At 30.9% G+C, this 20,154-nt stretch overlaps 1 protein-coding gene across 1 annotated transcript in view; it reads left to right on the top strand.

Moving 5' to 3' along the window:
- The first annotated feature begins 813 nt into the window (after positions 1–813).
- LOC143042817 (glutamate decarboxylase 1-like) overlaps positions 814–20,154 on the top strand; it is a 31,206-nt gene continuing 11,865 nt past the window's right edge. Inside the window, exons 1-8 of the mRNA XM_076215282.1 lie at positions 814–985; positions 4,214–4,450; positions 4,755–4,845; positions 5,279–5,385; positions 5,810–5,925; positions 9,968–10,047; positions 10,964–11,135; positions 13,368–13,432. Of these exons, the coding sequence (XP_076071397.1) occupies positions 814–985; positions 4,214–4,450; positions 4,755–4,845; positions 5,279–5,385; positions 5,810–5,925; positions 9,968–10,047; positions 10,964–11,135; positions 13,368–13,432 (1,040 nt within the window). The remainder of the gene's footprint in view (positions 986–4,213; positions 4,451–4,754; positions 4,846–5,278; positions 5,386–5,809; positions 5,926–9,967; positions 10,048–10,963; positions 11,136–13,367; positions 13,433–20,154) is intronic.

Below are 20,154 nucleotides of genomic sequence, written 5' to 3' on the forward strand. Positions count from 1 at the left end.
ACCATAAGGACGATAAAAGCACATCATATAATGACGTTACGACATCATATAATGAAGTAAACCAAACTACATAATATAAGATTACAAGCACATAATATAATGACACAACCACATCATATAAAGATATTTGCACATAATATAATGGTTACTACACATCATACAATGATATGTACACTTCATATAAGTATATTTGCACATGATATAAGTATATGTGCACATCATATAAGGATCTTTGTACATAATATAAGTACATTTGCACATTATATAAGAATGTTTGAACATCATATAAGTACGTTCGCACATCATAAAAGTACATATGCACATCATATAAGTATATTTGCACATCATATAAGTATATATGCACATCATATAAGTATATATGCACATCATATAAGTAGATATGCACATCATATAATGATGTTTGCACATCATAAAATGATGTTTTCACATCATAAAATGATGTTTTCACATCATATAATGATGTTTGCACATCACATAATGATGTGTGTAAATCATATAAGGATGTTTTCACATCATATAAGGATATTTGCGTATAATATAATGACAATTGCACATCATATAAAGGTAAATGCACATCATATAATGAAAAAGGTCATAACAAGACAGTGTTGGCATTCCATATATATCCATTAGAAGATGGATGTGTACTGATTAAAATTTTAGTCTTAGATACATGTTTTTATTAGTTGCTATTTGCTTTGGCTTTTGTAAAAGTATCTTTAGAATATCAAAGGTATCAACAAAATATGTGTGAATGGAGACCCCCTATAAATAAATTCTTTTTGCAGGAATATGGCCTCAGATTTATGGGAAAAACTAAAAACAAGATTTTGTTATACAGATATGGAAAACACAGAAGCAGAGAATTGGGTCCCGTTAAAAGAAAGTCGGAACAGATTGAACAGTTCAAAGAGTTTGGAACAAAGTGAAGACTGGACATATTTTGAAAAATACTTTGCAAAAGGTATTGTTACTTAAAAAACAATGTATAAATAACTAAACATCAACACATTTGGCTCGATATTCATGACTGGTTAAGAAATTTATTTCTTACACCTATGTAAAATAGGACGACCATCATTATAAGTATTAAACTGGTGGTTTAATAACGTACGATACCAAATTCGCTTGAAATGTTTTTTTTTATATATAGGGCTCAGTGAAACACTAAGGCTATAGAATTTAAAATATATGAAACAACAAAAATGTATGCAGACAGAAAAGAAACAAATTATGCCTGTAAACTCGAAATAGAGTAATACAAATGAAAACCCATCAGCATTAATTGAAGTTCCTGTTCCGATAGGGAAAATTAACGGCATAAGTTGTTATTTCAGCAATTGAAAAACAGTCAATATGGATATGAAAAAAAATCTACAATTAATATCCAAACCCAATACGAGTTAAGTTATAAAATTTGTATCATGAAAAATTTCAAATATGTTTTGCTTTAAAGATTAAATACCCTTGATTTTTCCACATGCTCTATCACAAGAAGTACATGTAAGCAAACTTGTATAAAGCAATATAATTCCGCAGGTGTTTCACTACTGCATACCTACCTATTTTAAGACAATATGTAATATCTGCTTTGATTAATTGATTGCTGCTTTGGTAACGTCCAATGGCAAAATGTTATGCACATTCAGGACAAGAAAAATAACTATAAATCTAATATAAAGGTTTTGAAAGTATCATTGGCATTCTCCCTACTTGGGGAATCAGCTTAACGGCCTTATTGGAACTAGAAGTGGCTGCATATAAACACATTCCGGACAGCAAAATGGACACCCTTCATTATCATGAAATTATAAAACCATGTTATTGGAAACTACTTTCTTGTTATATATAGATTCTTACATTGGTACTAGTGGATTATCGGATTTATCTAATCGAGATAGTCAAATAATCGAATTTTAAAGTCCGAGCCTCGGCGAGGACATTAAAATTGATAATTTAACTATCGAGATTGGATAAATCCGATAATTCACGAGTAGCTATGTAAGAATCTGTTTCTCTAATGATAATCAAATAAATTTTCATTTTTTGATAAACGAAAATCCCCTTCGATTGCCATCCACATTTCACGAAGTTATCGTTTTCATAAACACCTGTTTTGCACATTTTGAATCATCCAGTGAGCTGATAAAGGTAATGACCTTTAAATTCATTCAATCATCTTTTGAGATCATCGGCAACCACAAGTCGATTAATTATAGGTTTCTAAACGAGTGAGAATTGGGTATCGCTTCATATCGACTCGAGTTATTTAATTTCAATATAATAATACACGAGAATTCGGCGAGTTTATTATTAATATTAAATATCAAGCAATATCCAATTGTCACGTGTTGTTAAACCTATTTCTCGTATGATCAACACTCTCATTATGTTAAATTAAAAAAACAAAATCCGCGAATCCTTGATCTCGTCCTTTGAACGTACCTGTATGACGTCATAGTTTAAAATCAGACATTTTAAATATTTTTGTACGTTTCAGAATGTAATAAAATTTTATTCAAGGAAGATTCCGAAGTGAAAAGTGTGTGTGGTTTGTATATTATTGAAGAAATCACATATGTTCGTTGCCATGGGCGAAATGTTATCGCCTTAACCTTTGAAAGTTATTAATGACCTAACGAATCCAACAGAAACGTCGTAATATCGTCTCCTTGTGCTGGATAAGCCAATCAAAATTAACGCAGTTTTCTTATCCTTTTTTCGTATCACTTTCCGTGTAGTGTGAGACTTGAAATATCTATTCATGCAAGAAATAGATAACAGACCACAATCATAAGAGAAATTTGTTTATACAATGGGTTTTGGAAAGGGTTTAATTGGCAAAGAAATAGAGAAAACAATTATACTGTCTGGTTATAACACCAAAGAAATTAGAAATTTAGCGGATGAAAATCGTTATTCATTTTGTAATATTCACATTTCAGTATTTATATAACGAGTTGTCATTCTTTGCTGATGATTCAATTTTGTTTGTAATTATAACAACATTTGTATATACTCATCGATGCTATTATATATATAATAACGTTAATTCTTTAAACTGTATTGTCTTTTACACCAAGAACACGTGTCGTTGAATGAAATTGGATACTCTGCATTTATCATGCTTTTCAATAACATATGTCCAAATCGCTGAAAGACCACCTCCTAAATTATCGCAAACTATCATTATGTATTAACAATAATATCTTGGTGTAATTTATATACACCCATTTTGTCTAACGCCCTCAATGTGTATAAAATACTTGTAGACGAAACGCGCGTCTGACGTACACAATTTAAATCCTGGTGTCTATGATGAGTTTTTTTTTTTAGATAAAAGACTATTATCATTAATGTAGAAAAGTCAAAGTTACCATATTTCTTTAGGTCCGGGAACACAGTTATTGTCCTTTGATATTCGTTGTCTACATATATACTCTGCAGTGTGGACAGTGTATTACTAGCAATTATTTTGCATACCCCTTCCGAATTTATTTCTTCGTATTTTATGCCTAAAATTGCAAGTGGGGGGGGGGATGAAATTACACTGTAAAAACATTTGGGTCATGAATTTTAAAGTAAATTAAAGTTAAGTAGTGATTTGATCCAGCTAAATAAGGTTAAAAATTAGTATTTCTGAAAGTGTCAAGAGAATTCAAGTCAAATTAACATAAAATTATCCATATTTTGAATTAGAGCCGATGAATTTTTCTATAATTTTTCTATAATCTGCCCCAAAAGTAGTACACTTCACTGTAAAAAATATTATTGAGAAAGCGCAGGTAGGATTTTTTAAATTTCATTTAAAGAAATGCACTACGAAATAACTGTTTTCTCAACAGCGTTGACAGCTCAGTGGACATTGCAACAAGTGTAACAGCTCAATTATTCATTGTCCTGTTTATCAATATCTTAGAAGAGAACTGATTTTCCATCAATCTAACTCATTTGTAATTGTTGCTTATCTTGTTTTGCTTGCTTGTTTGTTTTTTTTGTGTGTTTTTTTTTTTTACTTTTTAAGGGGGGGGGGTTAATATTTACAGTATATGGACATGAGTAACGTATGTGAAAGGGTCACATAATTAGCGAAAATAAAATATTCAGATTCCAACAAAAAGAATGGTATATGTAATATAATAAACGTTTTCGAATGTTTGTCTACAATCGGACCCTTTTTTTTTTGTTTTAGATATGCATGCAGATACAACTGGAGAGTTACGTAATCGATTCCTAAATGAATTGGTCAGGTTGTTAAATAATTACTTACAGTCGGAACACAAACGTACTTCAAAAGTACTCGACTTTCATCATCCACATCAATTGAAAGAGATAATGGAGCATTGTTTGAAAATTAACAAGGACCCAAAGAGTTTGGAGGAAGTACTCAGCGACTGTAGAGAAACTCTTAAATACTGTGTTAAAACGGGTTCATAATCATTTTAAATTGTTATTATTAGTGATAGTAGTTATGTTGCTATGAATGATTTCACTTACGGCGTTGGGTATCAATGTTTGGTTTATCCAGTACCTTTTCTTTATGCAATACTGTTAACTTCTAAACACAATGTTAAAGCCCTTTTTTTCCTTGAATTTCTAATCTTTATTATTATTCATTCAGTTTAATACGCATTGCCATGGATGTAAAATCGCATATAAAGGAGATATTTTTGTCAGTATTTTATTACGTGAGAGATAAATAGTCTTTTAGCAGGTACAATATTACATTACAGGGCATCCTCGGTTTCTTAACCAGCTGTCTACTGGATTAGATATTGTTGGTATAGCTGGAGAGATGTTAACGTCGGTGGCTGACACGAACATGTATGTTGAATATAAAACCTTATATGAGTTTTAAAAAAGCAAATACATTGAGTTATTCATTCATTCATTATCGTTTTTGTTACCATAATCATTATTATTGTTGTTGTTTGAGTTGTTATTGAAACAAACACTACATTTCGAAGTGGATACACGAGATGGTCGGCTACGCCAAGGACACATATAGATAACCTTCTGGAATTATGAAATAATTTCTAGGATATTCCTTTGCACTTTACTGAAATCATTCATCTAACAATCAAAACCTTGAAAGAAAGTAAATTATTGTTAAGTATATTTTATCATATATGTTTACATATTTTCGATCGTTTTATTATGCGACTGTCTGGTCTTTTCAAAAGATGGTTCTACGTGTTCACAAAAAGCACAAATCTATAAAACTTTATTTTCGTTACAACTACTGTCTTTTACTAAGGTTCACATACGAAGTCGCTCCTGTATTTACCCTTATAGAGGATATTGTTCTTACTAAAATGTTAGGATACATTGGTTGGTATGATGGGGAAGGAATGTTTGCTCCAGGTAAGTGAATCAGTGATATCAGTTTAACAAGTTAGAATGAGGGCACTATAAATTATTTGTAAAAATGGGACAGACGATTCAATTATCACAAGAAAACAAATATTGCAGAAAATAAAACTCAGAAAAGAAAGATTAAACAACATTACACAAAGAACTACCGATTACACGATTAAAATTAAAACCATTTTGATAACAAGCAATTAATACATGTAATAGTAAAATAATTCCTGTTATATCAGAAAAATTTCTAAGATTCCACTAACTACACATCTGATTATGACTCAATAGAATCAGTAAAAACGCTTTTTTCTCTTGCCTTTTTATGGTTTTGCAAAAGGGATAAAGTGCAATGAACCTTCTTCTTCGATAAATAATTTGTTCCACGATACGTCTTTAATGTTTTCTTATGGTTAACATATTTTAGGAGGATCTATCTCTAACCTATATGGCATGTTGTCAGCTCGACACAAACGATTTCCAAGTGTAAAATATTCAGGGATGTCAAGTAAAGGAGATATAGTTGTTTACACATCTGAACAGGTAAAAATAGGTTTCGCAAGAAATAAGTAAGGAATACAACTGTACGTCTTTATTCTACTCACACTGTTACTGCTGAAATTTAATATTTCATTGTAAAAAGAAATAAAATTATACATTTCGTGCGTCCGAGGCGATTTTTTAAAACATATTTTTTTTTAATTAGAATAAGGATTAAAAGTATTGAACATTTTCAATGCGTCGAATGGATTAAAGACAACAAGTAATTTATTTATATTTCAAAGCACACAAGTGTGAATTATCAGTCCAGTGTTAATAAAATTGAGAATGGAAATGGGGAATGTGTCACCCGGAGGCCCCTAAACAAAAATGTGTACTAGTTCAATGAAAATTGACGTCACACTAAACTCAAAAACATATACATGAACTAAAATTAAAAAAAATATAAAAGACTTTCAAAGGCCAGAGGCTCCCGACTTGGGACAGGCGCAAAAATGCGGCGGGGTTAAACATGTTTTGTGAGATCTCTACCCTCCCCCTCTACCTCTAGCCAATGTAGAATAAACAAACACACATCAATACGCACAGTAAAACTCAGTCTGAGTTCGATGTCAGATTAGGTAACAATAGAAACTAAGCAAAACGACAATGATACATAAATTAACAAAGGAATACTGCCATCTCCAGACCTCAATTAAACTGATTGAAAGATTATGTCTTCATCATATGAAAATCAAGCACAATCCCTCCTGTTAAGAGTTTAGTTTCATACCATGTCTTTCTATCGACGACATATATTTTATTTTAACTTACATTACCATTACAATTTTCCATCTCAAATTAAATTAAATGGAAAAGACTGTAGTATAAAAATATGTCAACTGGCTGACGACACAACCTTATTTTTAAAATCCAAAAAGGAAATATCTTTAGTCATGAACTTAATAGAAACATTTGGCTCGTTCTCAGGATTAAAATTAAATAGAACTAAAACAGAAGGAATTTGGCTAGGCAGACTTAAACATACTAAAGATAAATTCGAAAGAATCAATTGGACGAAAGAACCTATAAAAAGTTTGGGCATTTATTTTGGCTATAATAAAGAAAACTGTAAAAAACTTAATTGTCAAAAACAAGCTGATAAAATTGAAAAAATTATAAACATGTGGTCAAAAAGAAAGCTAAGTATGCTAGGGAGAATAACTGTAGTCAAGTCTCTAATACTGCCAAATATAACATATATAGCAAGCAACATGATATTACCAAAAGATTTTATACAAAACATCAAAACTATGATATATAACTATGTATGGAATGGGAAAAGAGATATGATTAAAAGAGATAATTTGTCGCAAAATTATACGGAAGGGGGATTAAAAATGATTTGTATAGATACCTATATTTCAACAATTCAACTAAAATGGATAAAACAATTATTGTTTGAAGAAAATGATGAGCAACATTGGAAGATAATTCCAAAATATTTTTTGAATAAGTTAGGAGATAATTTTTTAATATTCAAGATGAATATAGCCAATATAAATATTATTGGAAAAAATATTATAAAACAAATCCCAGAGTTTTATATGCAGTTAATAAAGACCTGGATAAAAGTAAAAGAAAAAACTATACAAAAGCCTACATTGTTTTGGGAAATAAGGAAACAAATAATATGGGGCAATAAATATATTAACATCAACAATAAATGTTTACTGTTTAAAAACTGGATACAAAGCAACATTCTGGTTATAAATGACTTATTAGATAAAGATGGAAATATATCCTCAGATATCATACTAAGTAAACTAAAAAATAAGGAAAACTGGATAGCTGAGCTCACAAAACTGAAGAAAGCTATTCCAAAACAGTGGACCAATATCATCAAAAATTCACCTTCTAAACATACACAAGTCAATATAAATATAAAAGAAAATCTGAACATCATAAACAAAAAGCCTATTCAAACCCTAAATAACCATGATATTTATAACTTCTTACTAGAAACAAAGGAAATACAAACACCTATTGGCTTTTTAAAATGGAAATCATACTTTACACTAGAAAATACTAATCTAGCATATGAAACATTAAAATTTATCTTTACATTTTTAGATGATAATAGATATAAAATATTTAGATGGAAACTACTTCATCATATACTTCCCTGTAATCAACTATTAAAACAATGGCATATAGTAGAAACAGACACCTGCTTACACTGTAAACAAATAGAGAATTATGAACACTTCTTCCTCAAATGTTCATATTTTGAATTATTCTGGGAAAAAGTACAACAAATTCTTAAGAAACTAAATATTGGAAGACATGTTATCAATCTAAAAAGCATAGCTTTTGGATATAAAATACATGATAAAGAGTACTATGGACTCAATTTACTTTTAACTATTATTACACAATATATAAAGTATACTATATGTCTGACAAAAAAATAAAAGTTATACAACCACTCAAAATATTAAGACAAGAGATCAGAACTTTTATTGAAATAAGAAACTTTTTAGGATATAAAATTGACAGACTATTAAAGCAATTTAATGAACTGAATGTCTGACTCATTCACCCAAATACAGAGATTATACTGTAATTTTCTTCAAACAAGACAAAGGTATAATTACCTGTTTATGTTTATGTATATACATGTAAATATTTGATTTGAAATATTGAGATTATACTGTAATTTTTCTTCAAGCACAGCACATGCATAACTACCTGGTTATGTATGTGCATGCAAATTATAGTGTTTATAAATTGTGAGTTTAGATTTGACTGTATTTTCACACAACAGTCAGCTGTTGTTTTATATGTATTTGTTATGTTTTCATGGTTATTACTTGTACTATGTATTATTCGTCTCTTTTTGTTGTTGTCCACTCATATCCCCCCACAAGTTTAACGTTATCCAAGACATAACGTTACAATCTATAATCTGACATAAATGACAATTACCTTCAATTGATAAAATAGCATCCGATTTTACTGTAGTCATATTGGCAAAATGCATTTGCATATCAATCGAATATTCACAACAGAAAAAGATAACGGCATATTAATAATCCTTTCAAAACAAATATTTTGGAAACATTTCCTTGAATAAAAAGCACTTATTAGTTTATATTCCATATATATATGCACTGCACGTGTTATCTACCTTCTTTGTAAACAAAGATACTAGTTTAGAAAATCATTCTGGCAAAGACAAGAATTATATCCGGATTTAAGAAAATTTGTGTACTAACATAATTAACCATAATTTTAGATGTATTATACTAATGTTAACGAGGCCGGGATAAGGTACCGGTATTTGATGTATATATTAACAAATGTAAATATGTTAATAAAACTTAGTTTTAATGAAAAAAAAAAAAAAAAACAATTTTCCATCTCAATACAATTTGTGGAAGGATAAAACTGTAATGCATTTTAGACAAACGTATGTTTACCATGAAAGATACGCCACCGTGGAAAGATAAGATAAGAAATACAAGGAGCCTGTATCTTTGACCTGACATCTACGATTGGGTTCCGCAGATTGAAGTTGAACGTTTAGTTTCGCCAATCAGAAAGAAAAGTGGACACAAGTTCTAAATACAAAGTTTTAGAAAAGTTTGAAGTGGTTTATACTGCCGAAAACAAATCTTTGTCACATGAATTTCTCATCAGACAGCATTTCCCGGTCACTCGTACTGGCGCTTAACATCAATCTTTAGGCTGGAAACGAAGCCAAAAACTGTTGTATTTTGATTGCAGTTCTTAGTCTTATGTTCACAACTAAAACATCAGAAAAACCAACTAGATCAAAATCATATGGTAACTGTATTTACTCATGAAACATTTAAAACAAAGTATAAGTAGAATAAGAATGGCTTAAAATTAGGCAGAAAATGTCGTGAAATATTTGGGGAATGAAGTAAACTAGAATGATGTTAAAAAGTAAAGTGTGTTCAGACACTCTTTTTAGTTTTTCTTGTCATAACCCCCCCCCCCCCCCCCTCAAAAATAGACTTTGGGAACTTTAATCATCATTGATTATTTCGTTGTTAGTTTATTAATCAGTATTTTTCAGAGTCATTTTTCTATCAATAAAGCTGCCATGTTGCTTGGAATTGGTCTGGACAACGTAATTGCAGTAGACTGTGATTCAAAGTAAGAATTCATCACCTCTACTTGCAAGCAATTACTTCCATTAGAATAAACGAATTAAAAGGACCGAAATGAATAAACTGTAAACATGTTAAACATTGTTAAAGTAGAATGAAATTTAAAAAAAATATGTTCCTTCGGAATGTTAACAAAATTCTTTACAGTACCTCGAGTGTGTAATTCCCCTGATTTTTAAGATATATATACTATTCCGCCAACCTTCCTAAACGCCATGTATGATATAGCAATAAACGAACACAACAAGTCACGGTCTTCAATAATTCTCATCATGTACGGCCGGAGCCAAAAATTCATGCATGAAAAACAAAAAATCGGACCTAAACACAAAACCTTATAGAGGCTAAGGATGAACCGTATGGTTATCGTAAATTAATTACAAGACATGAATGAAACTGCGAATATGTCGAGAACTTGACTGATGATATCTGTGGCTCAAAATCTCACTAGACAGTATAGATTCATAAATAAAGAGGTTATACCGGCTTAAACTTGAAACGCAAAAAAAAAATAATTATGAAACTATTGTTACCATATACATTTATGCTTAATACCAATTTAGGCTAAACAAAGATAATACTTAAGTGACAATACACATAAATCAGGACAAGCACAAAAATCCGAACCTCAACAAAACATTAGCAGAATAATCCGAGATTCGAATGGAAGCAATAAAGTTTTAGCTTTGTAGCTGACTACAAAGATGATGAACACTAACCAAACATATATATTTTACTCTGGTGTCTTTTTTATATTTGATTGTGTAAATTTTCGTTGAATTAAAACATTAAAATAATTTAAAGGAAGTTTTAAACAAAATCACAAGTAATAGCTTACAACAGTTTATTTTGATAAACTATAATATCCTTATGATATGAATAAAGTATATTTGTATTTGAAGTGGGAAAATGAAGGTAGATGTCTTGCGTACAAAAATAAAACACTCAATTGCAAACCAAAAAATTCCTTTGATGGTAAATGCGACATGTGGAACAACAATTCTGGGAGCTTTCGACCCGCTGGAAAAAATTGCCGATGTATGTGAAGAGTTTGGGATGTGGCTACATGTAGACGTACGTACAAACAGAGACATGCAATGCAAACAATCATCAACTCCATGTTAATCTATTGAATATATTATACGTTTTTATTTTTCATTATTTTTCAAACTTCTTTTTCACGTACAGATGATCCCTTCTCTTTTTTTGTCTCTTAAATTTTTAAGAATGTATGGTTTGAAAGGTTTGAAAAACGTATCTTTTCAAACAAAAATAAGATTTTATAAACATTGAAAGTAAATAATAAAAATTGATTTTAAGATATTGAAAATGCAACGAAATCACAGATAGATGGGTGCATGGTGTTCAACTGTGACTGTTGGTATTGTTTGTACACCTTATTTTGTTGTTGATAGTAAATATATATGATGTTATAAAACATGGAAAACTAAATGTTTTTTGGAGGAAGCAATTTAAATATTTTTGTGAATATTTAGAAATAAGATGTTAATTCGCACATATTCAATGAAATCACGAATACTACGTGATACCACAAAATTTCACCTAGTTACCAAAATATTATATTATATGTCCTGATGTCTCTGGTTCAAATATTCAAGTGATTTATTAAATTGAAACCATTTATTTTCAAAATCTTTTGATAGCACATCTGACTTGAAATGTCATGTGAGCTTTTGCCATCTTTTTCCGTCGTCCGTCCTTCGTCCGTCAGTTACTCGTCCGTCGTCCATCCGTTTGTCATCCGTCGTCTTTTTTTTGTTTTCTGTAATCCGTTGTCCGTGTGTCCGTCATCCTTCGTCAATCGCCTGTTGTCTGTCGTCAGTAATTTTTTCCTTCTCTGATACTGATCAATGGATAGAGGGGAACATATTGTCGTCGTCTTTATACTTTTAAGCTTGTAATTGTTGTCAAGGTTCATCAATCAACATGTCCATCATGTCTTGAAATAGAACATAGGGGTCAAACTGCAGTTTTAGCTGATATCTCTAAAACTGAAACAGTTAACGACAAACTGACCGGATACAAAATGGCCATCACAACAGTTTCCATCTACCAAAAAAAAAAAAGGTTGAAAAATCTGTCTGCCTCAGTTATTACCCTTTGTGTTGATTTTGTTTCTCAATTTTTAGCAGTTGTTGGACGTTATTGTGAAAACTATAGGAGCTAGACTGAAATATATCTTGATTCCAATTTTGAGCATTTGTTGGCTGTTATCGTGGAAATTGTAAGAGCTAGGTTAAAAGGGTTAATAGCAAAAAGGTCCAGCACAACAAGATGTATCTACCCTGAAAATTCCAGAAAGATATGTCTACTTTTTGGGAGTTATTACCATGGAAATATTGTATTACGTGCTTGGCTGTTATCGTGAAAAATACAGGAGCTAGTGTAAATTGCAAAAATGATCAGCACGTCAATTTCTATTAACACTGAAATATACATTTATCCAATTTTAGCATTTTTTGCTGTTATTTTGAGAACTATAATAGGAGCTAGGTTAAAAGTGTAAACTGCAAACATACTCAGTATGACAAGGTACCAAGTCAGGAATATGGCCATTGTTATATTATAGTTCGTTTCTGTGTGTGTTACAATTTAACGTTGCGTCGTTTGTTTTCTCTTATTTTTGAGTGTAAATTGACATTGCGATAAGACGTGTCACGGTACTTGTCTATCCCAAATTCATGTATTTGGTTTTGATGTTATATTTGTTATTCTCGTGGGATTTTGTCTGATGCTTGGTCCGTTTCTGTGTGTGTTAGTTACATTGTAGTGTTGTGTCGTTGTTCTCCTCTTATATTTATGCGTTTCCCTCAGTTTTAGTTTGTTACCCCGATTTTGTTTTTTGTCCATTGATTTATGAGTTTGAACAGCGGTATACTACTGTTGCCTTTCTTTATCTATCTACTATGATTTTTTTGACAATCTGTTTTGGAGTTGTTGACCCTTAAATATAAATTTCTACTGTTTTTGTTTCTGCAGTTATTGATGTTATCTAAAAAAAACAATAGGGGGCTACCTAAAATTAAACAAAGCAAAAGTAAATAGAAAATACAAATACATATTTGTTCGTGAAAAACAGAAAAGAAGTGAAGTAAACAAGAGGCACACCTGTACCTGTATCGCTCACCTGGTGAAAAAAAATCGTCAGATTGCTAGTTAGGACCAATTATAATTACTCTTTGTGTCGCTGATCATTTTTGCAATTATCTTTATAAAGAATGTAAACAAGTTGTTTAAATATTCGAAATTGCATTTGTTTCTGTTCAAATTCAATTTTTATTACAGGGAGCTTGGGGAGGTGGTGCTTTATTGTCTGACAAACACCGCTACTTGTTGAAAGGAATCAATAGGTAAAATTTGCATTTATTATCTTTTATATTCCCTCGAACTTTTTTTTATTGATAAAATTAATTTTTAAGAAATTAAATGTTATCTCGTCAAGAAAGGACCATTTAAAAAAATGTAAATGAGCCTTAATTTAAATTTATTAAAGAATGTCGTATATAATATATCAGGTTCTGCTGTAGATTCTGTAAAAATTAGTATGAAGCATTCTTGTCGAACGAGCCAAGCAGTTCATTTTTTGTTAATTGACTAATGTTTCACAGCATCTAAATTCATAGAAAAAAGATATTGCTATACGTTGTAATTTAGTGTTTTTCTAGATTCAAAACATTTTCTGTCAACCATGCTGTCCATTCAAACAAACTAGACAATGTCGGTCAAATTTTGTTTGACGTTACAAATCACTAGTGTAAAGCAAACCGGTGGTAGCAGCCGGTATCAGAAGTTTGTCAACATTCATGTTTGTGAGACGAGCTTGACATAATATTTACGAGATAGCCTGCGTTCGTTGAAATGATGCTATCACATATCGTTTACTAAAGATTCCAATAAAATGACATTGCTCGACATAACCAACCTATCTGAACGTATCTCGGCCTATTACATTAAAGCATGGCGGAGGGAAGCATAGACAGTCTGATTTTTTTGGCTTGTTGAATACACATACTTTGTTGGAATGGATGCTTTTAAAAACTCAATTATGCTATTTTTATTATATGTAATTTTAATGAGCCAAGCAGTTCATTTTTTGTTAATTGAATAATGTTTCACAACATCTAAATTCATAGAAAACAGATATTGCTATACGTTGTAATTTAGTGTTTTTCTAGATTCAAAACATTTTCTGTCAACCGTGCAGTCCATTCAAACAAACTAGACAATGTCGGTTAAATTTTGTTTGACGTTACAAATCACTAGTGTAAAGCAAGCCGATGGTAGCAGCCGGTATCAGAAGATAACAACTTGTTAGGGAATAATTAATCCTGTTACCGGTAATCAAATGCAGCGATCATTATTTCGTCATTTCACTCTACCCATATATTTATTTATCAAAAGGGTGAGTTCTTAAAACTGCTAAATCAAAATTAAGTTTGTAAAACATTAGAGAATAATGAAATCCGAAGTGAGATGATAGTCTCATTTTTTATTCATAAGTGACAAGGTTTAAACATGTTAAACAGGAGTTTCTAACACGCCTGCCGGAATATAAAAAATGTACAAGACTTACTTTTTTCAAGCATACTTCTATAATGTTTTTAAAGATACTTTTGTCAGAGGTAGAAATTAAGATCACTGATGCATCTAGTACATAGTAATTTTTCATCTTTTCTTAGAATATTTTCTTTATCAAATGGATTTAATGAGGATGTATCTTCAAGAAGAAAAAAAAATTACTCTTTACTAAATTGAATCAGTTATTTTTTCACTCTGTCTTTAATTACAATGATGAATGTGTTCTAGGAAGAGTCTGAACATTTAACGTCATTGCTCACAAATTGTTTTTATGAAATGTTTGCCGTTTAACTCATATAAATACGTACGAAAAACGGACATGCGTGGAATACTAGTATTTGATTGAAATTTTTAGATAAAATTGAGGAGTTTGTTTACAAGTAAATAGTAAATTCTGCCTGAAATTCTTCTTTTTTTCGTTAAAATTTTAGATTTTTTGACATGCTCAAAATGTCATTAAAACTTATTTGCAAAGCAAAAGCTTACAGATTCTGAAGATATCAACCTTATGAAACATAAAAACTACAACAGAAACAAAATTCAGCTGTTATCTTGCAAATTATTAACTTTTGAAAACAGTAGGCAGCATCAACCTTTTGTACCAATCATTTTTCAAAAGTTGGCATGATGCCAATTCATAACATTTGACGGTAAAAACCGTTTTATGCAGTTGAAAACATGTTTAACTTACATTCTGTCAAAGAAAATAACTACATTTTCTATAAAAATGACAAAAAAAACAATTACAAAGATGGCCATTTTTTTCATAAGAAAATGCTTGTGCCAATGCTTGGATGTGTTCTAAAAATAGAATTGCTAATTTCTAAAAATAGAATCAAATATTTGCACTTTTGATGGTGTACACAGAGTACCTACATGGTAGCCTTCCAGTTACATGTCACATAACATTATATTTCAAAACTAGCTTCCGGACGATTTTTGGCATATTATGAAACTTTTAAAACTATATACCAAAATAGAGTTTGACCCGGATTCAGTGGTTCACTGAACATGGAAATGTGATAATGTGAGAGGACGCGGTGTCTTAAGGCCACACATTCTTAATTCAAATGTTTTGAATGTACATATACATGTATATGTGTATCATTCATATTCATAACCGCCTTTTTGGTCTAGTAGTAGCGCGCTCGCATCGACAGTAGCTTGAACTTTATTTCTAATACGACAAACGATTTAAATCTTGGCAGTCAAAGCCTCAATTTGGTTAAAAGACCGCAATGTAAATAGGAAGTGGACGGTTAATGCAAATCAGAATAGACAAATAGTTTTCAGCATTCACAAAATTAATGCAAAAAAAAAAATCGAATTTCAAACAAGTTTGATTGATTGTTGACAAAAACTGCATGCATATTCAGGACAAATAAAACAAAATAATTCAAAAATATGTAGGCTCGGTCGACACGGATGACAGCATGTATTTCTGATAATTGCACTTTACCTACATTTGATTGAACGTCCCCATTCTGACTGGATGTGGCAGTGTATTTATACATCCAAGATAACCAGACGCACCACCGTTTTAAGCATGGGTTATATATATATATGTTATATTTGTTATTCTCGTGGGATTTTGTCTATGTGTGTTACATTTTAGTGTTATGTCGTTGTTCTCCTCTTATATTTAATGCGTTTCCCTCGGTTTTAGTTTGTTACCCCGATTTTGTTTTTTGTCCATGGATTTATGAGTTTTGAACAGCGGTATACTACTGTTGCCTTCATTTGCACTTTTTAGTAGGGTCTTGTATACAATACATACTGGTACATCCCGCGGATTTGTGGATTTTTATCATGAAATAATTATATTTTCCAGTGCGCATTAAAAATGAAACTGTTAGTTAAAAGTTTAATTCTCAGTTTCTGATCAAAACAAAAATAACTGACAGAATCATATGTATGACCAAAATGTTTTTGTACAGATTTGGTGATATCAAAGTTTACGATCCATTATGTCTTTTAACTTTATACGTTTAGGGGCTTTTGACAAAATGCATGGCTTATAATAACTGGGTGAACTATGAAGTATGACTTATATTAATCAAGTTACATGTCAGAAAGAAGTGGATCGCAGTTTGTCCCATAGGAATGCCAAGTATCTGTTGAAAATGACGTCCACCTAAAGTAATAAGTTCGTTGTCAAGAAAAAAAAAGATCATGTCAGGTTCACGGTTACAAAATGTATGACCTCTTATTTAAATAAAAATCATATGTATGACCAAAATGTTTTTGTACAGATTTGGTGATATTTAAGTTTGTGATCAACTATGTTTTTTAACTTTGTACGTTTAGGGGCTTTTGACAAAATGCATGTCTTATAATAACTGGGTGAACTATGAAGTATGACTTATATTAATCAAGTTACATGTCAGTAAGAAGTCGACCGCAGTTTGTCCCATAGGAATAACAAGTATCTATTGAAAATGACGTCCACCTAAAGTAATAAGTTCATTGTCAAGAAAAACAAATCAAGCATCATGTCAGATTGACGGTTGCAAAATGTATGACCTCTTGTTTAAATAAAATTCATATGTATGACCAAAATGTTTTTGTACAGATTTGGTGATATTCAAGTTTACGATCCCTTATGTCTTTTAACTTTGTACGTTATGGGGCTTTTGACAAAATGCATGGCTTATGATAACTGGGTGAACTATGAAGTATGACTTTTATTAATCAATTTACATGTCAAAAAAAAGTGGATCGCAGTTTGTCCCATAGGAATGCCAAGTATCTGTTGAAAATGACGTCCACCTAAAGTAATAAGTTCGTTGTCCAGAAAAAAATCAAGCATCATATCAGGTTCACAGCTATAACCTCTTGTTTGAATGATTTTTTTACAAGATATTCTGTGTCTGTCTTGAAAAAGATAGTTGTATCTACCTTGTTCATTTGATTAAATTAAAAGAAAGTTTTACTTATTATTTTGTTAAGTTAATCATGTGTAAAGGATGTAAACGTTTGAAGCCGTCGTCACTCTGTACTGTTTACTATGAAATACACGGTATTTATTGTCTCTTTATTTTATTTTTTTTCAATAGTCAAAAATGTGGTGAGGCGGTAACGTCATTGCCTCAATGGAATCTACGCCACTGCTCGAGTGCGGGTAGTCCTTGGTTCGACAACCCCCTTATGTAGCTACATATGTGGTTAATGCATAGAACTTTTACATGTTCCACTCCTAATGTTGCCTAGTTTGGGACACCCTTTTTCAAAATCCTGGATTGGCATCTTTTATTGAAGTCTTATCAAATGTTTGTCTATGTTTCTTACCTTACAAATACACTTCAATGATCTTTATAGTAAAAACAAATTCGGTGACCCCCTATAAATTGTTTATCAATGAAATGGATAAAATACTATATACATTGTATAAGTAAATGTACTTCAAGGAATATAAAATATTTTGCTTGGAAATGTCTTTTGTGTTTGGACTCAAGTATCATTTCCGTTTTAAACAAAACAACACAGAACAATCCTGAATCGAGCACACCTTTCAAAATACAACTTATTTAGGGATTTTTTTATCTATACGTTTAATGATGAATGGAAAATACTTTCATTTAGAAATTAACAGGAATATTCTGACAAATACTGATTTTGACATTTCTGAAATAGTCAGAAAATTCATCTTATAATAATTGTCACTCACCCCTTTTCAAAATATGAATAAATAGATCGATGAAGAAAGAAAGAAAGAACATCGGATTTCGACATAAATAAGCATGTAAAATATAGAATAATGGAGCAAAGTATATTCAAAAGTACTTTGCATAATCGAAACCATGAAAGAAAACTCAAATCGATTGTATGATAGGTAAGAGATACGTGTGTTTATACGTGATCTAATGTCTGTGACAATTAAGGCGGGAATTAGAGATTTCCCGATTTGCTACGTATCATGTACGGTTGGTACGTAACACAACCGTTGGTGCTGTTTTGGAGGTATCATTTAATGCATGAAATAAATTTCTGCATCATGATAAAATTAAAAGATTTGAAATGTAAATTACCCCAAAACTGGATAACGATCTCCACGTTTCTTGAACACATTGTTTAGGATTTTTCAGGCGATAACTTAAGTTATGAACAAGTGCATGAATCAAACAGACCTTAAACGAACTCAGTTGACACGGCCTTCATATTCCAAATATAGATTTGCATTTCTGTTTGTTATAGGTATTGTTTATATTTCGTGTATTTATAGAAAAAAAAGTTTGTTTTCTAACAGACTTTGGAATAATTAAATTAATAACTATGAACTACTTTCTAATACACAAGATAATGGGGTACGTTATATTTGTTAACGTGTCAAAGTTGCGTAATGTTCGTATTATAATTAGTTCATGCATAATTTTGAAACTAGTTTTATCATTCAAGGAATCTACTTCAATCATTGCAGTAGAAGAATTTTTTTTCTGACAGGATGAGGGAGCTGATATTTCATTTCAGTGAGAAAAGGGAATTATTCGATATTTTTTTTTATAGAAATGCTTTCTAAAAAGTAGATTAAAAAATATTGAAAATCAGTATTCACTTTTTTCCTGATTTTAATTGACTAGAATAATTGTCATGCAATTATATCAAATAAAAATGTACTGACACTTGTGTTTATTGAATATTTTATAAGTGTATCCTTTATTTGATCCGTTATTCGTAAAATTGCCAAAATGCAGAAAAATATAAGAAATAATGAATTGAATAACTAAAATAACCTATAATATGAAATTCCTACAGAATGGAAATAATTCCTTTTACTAATTATTTAAACAAAAGTAAGTAGATTACTGATATTATTTCGTATTGTTTTTTGAAGTCATATGAACCCTCAAATAAAAAAAAAATGATGCATTGGTTTTTTTATAACTAAACGGATAGTTTTCATTATAAAACTTATGTACATATACTTTTTTCTGTACAAAATTCTTTAATTTGTCCACATTGAAAAGAAGTTTACTTTGTTTTAATTGCTTAACACGACAAATAAGTAGATTCCATATTTCCACATCATAACAGACAGAGAGGGAAAACAATGACGATTATACGATATGTTTGCGTAAAAAATGATAAAATCGTGCACACAAGACTTAGTTTTTGATATAAACATGCATTGCTCTTGAACTTTTCTACATTGGCTAGAGGTATAGGAGGAGGGTTGATATCTCAAAAAACATGTTTAACCCCGCCGCAGTTTTTCGCCTGTCCCAAGTCAGGAGCCTTTGTTAGTTTAGTATGATTTTCAATTTTAGTTTCTTGTGTATAATTTGGAGTTTAGTATGACGTTCATTATCACTGAACTAGTATATATATTTGTTTAGGGGCCAGCTGGATGACGCCTCCGGATGCGGGAGTTTCTCGCGGCATTGAAGACCTATTGGTGACTTTCTGTTGTTGTCTGTTCTATGGTCGGGTTGCTGTCTCTTTAACACATTCCCCATTTCCATTATCAATTTTATTGGTTCAAGAATTGGATAAATAT

The sequence above is a fragment of the Mytilus galloprovincialis genome, chromosome 8 (genome assembly GCF_965363235.1).
Source record: "Mytilus galloprovincialis chromosome 8, xbMytGall1.hap1.1, whole genome shotgun sequence".
Taxonomy (NCBI): Eukaryota; Metazoa; Mollusca; class Bivalvia; order Mytilida; family Mytilidae; genus Mytilus; species Mytilus galloprovincialis.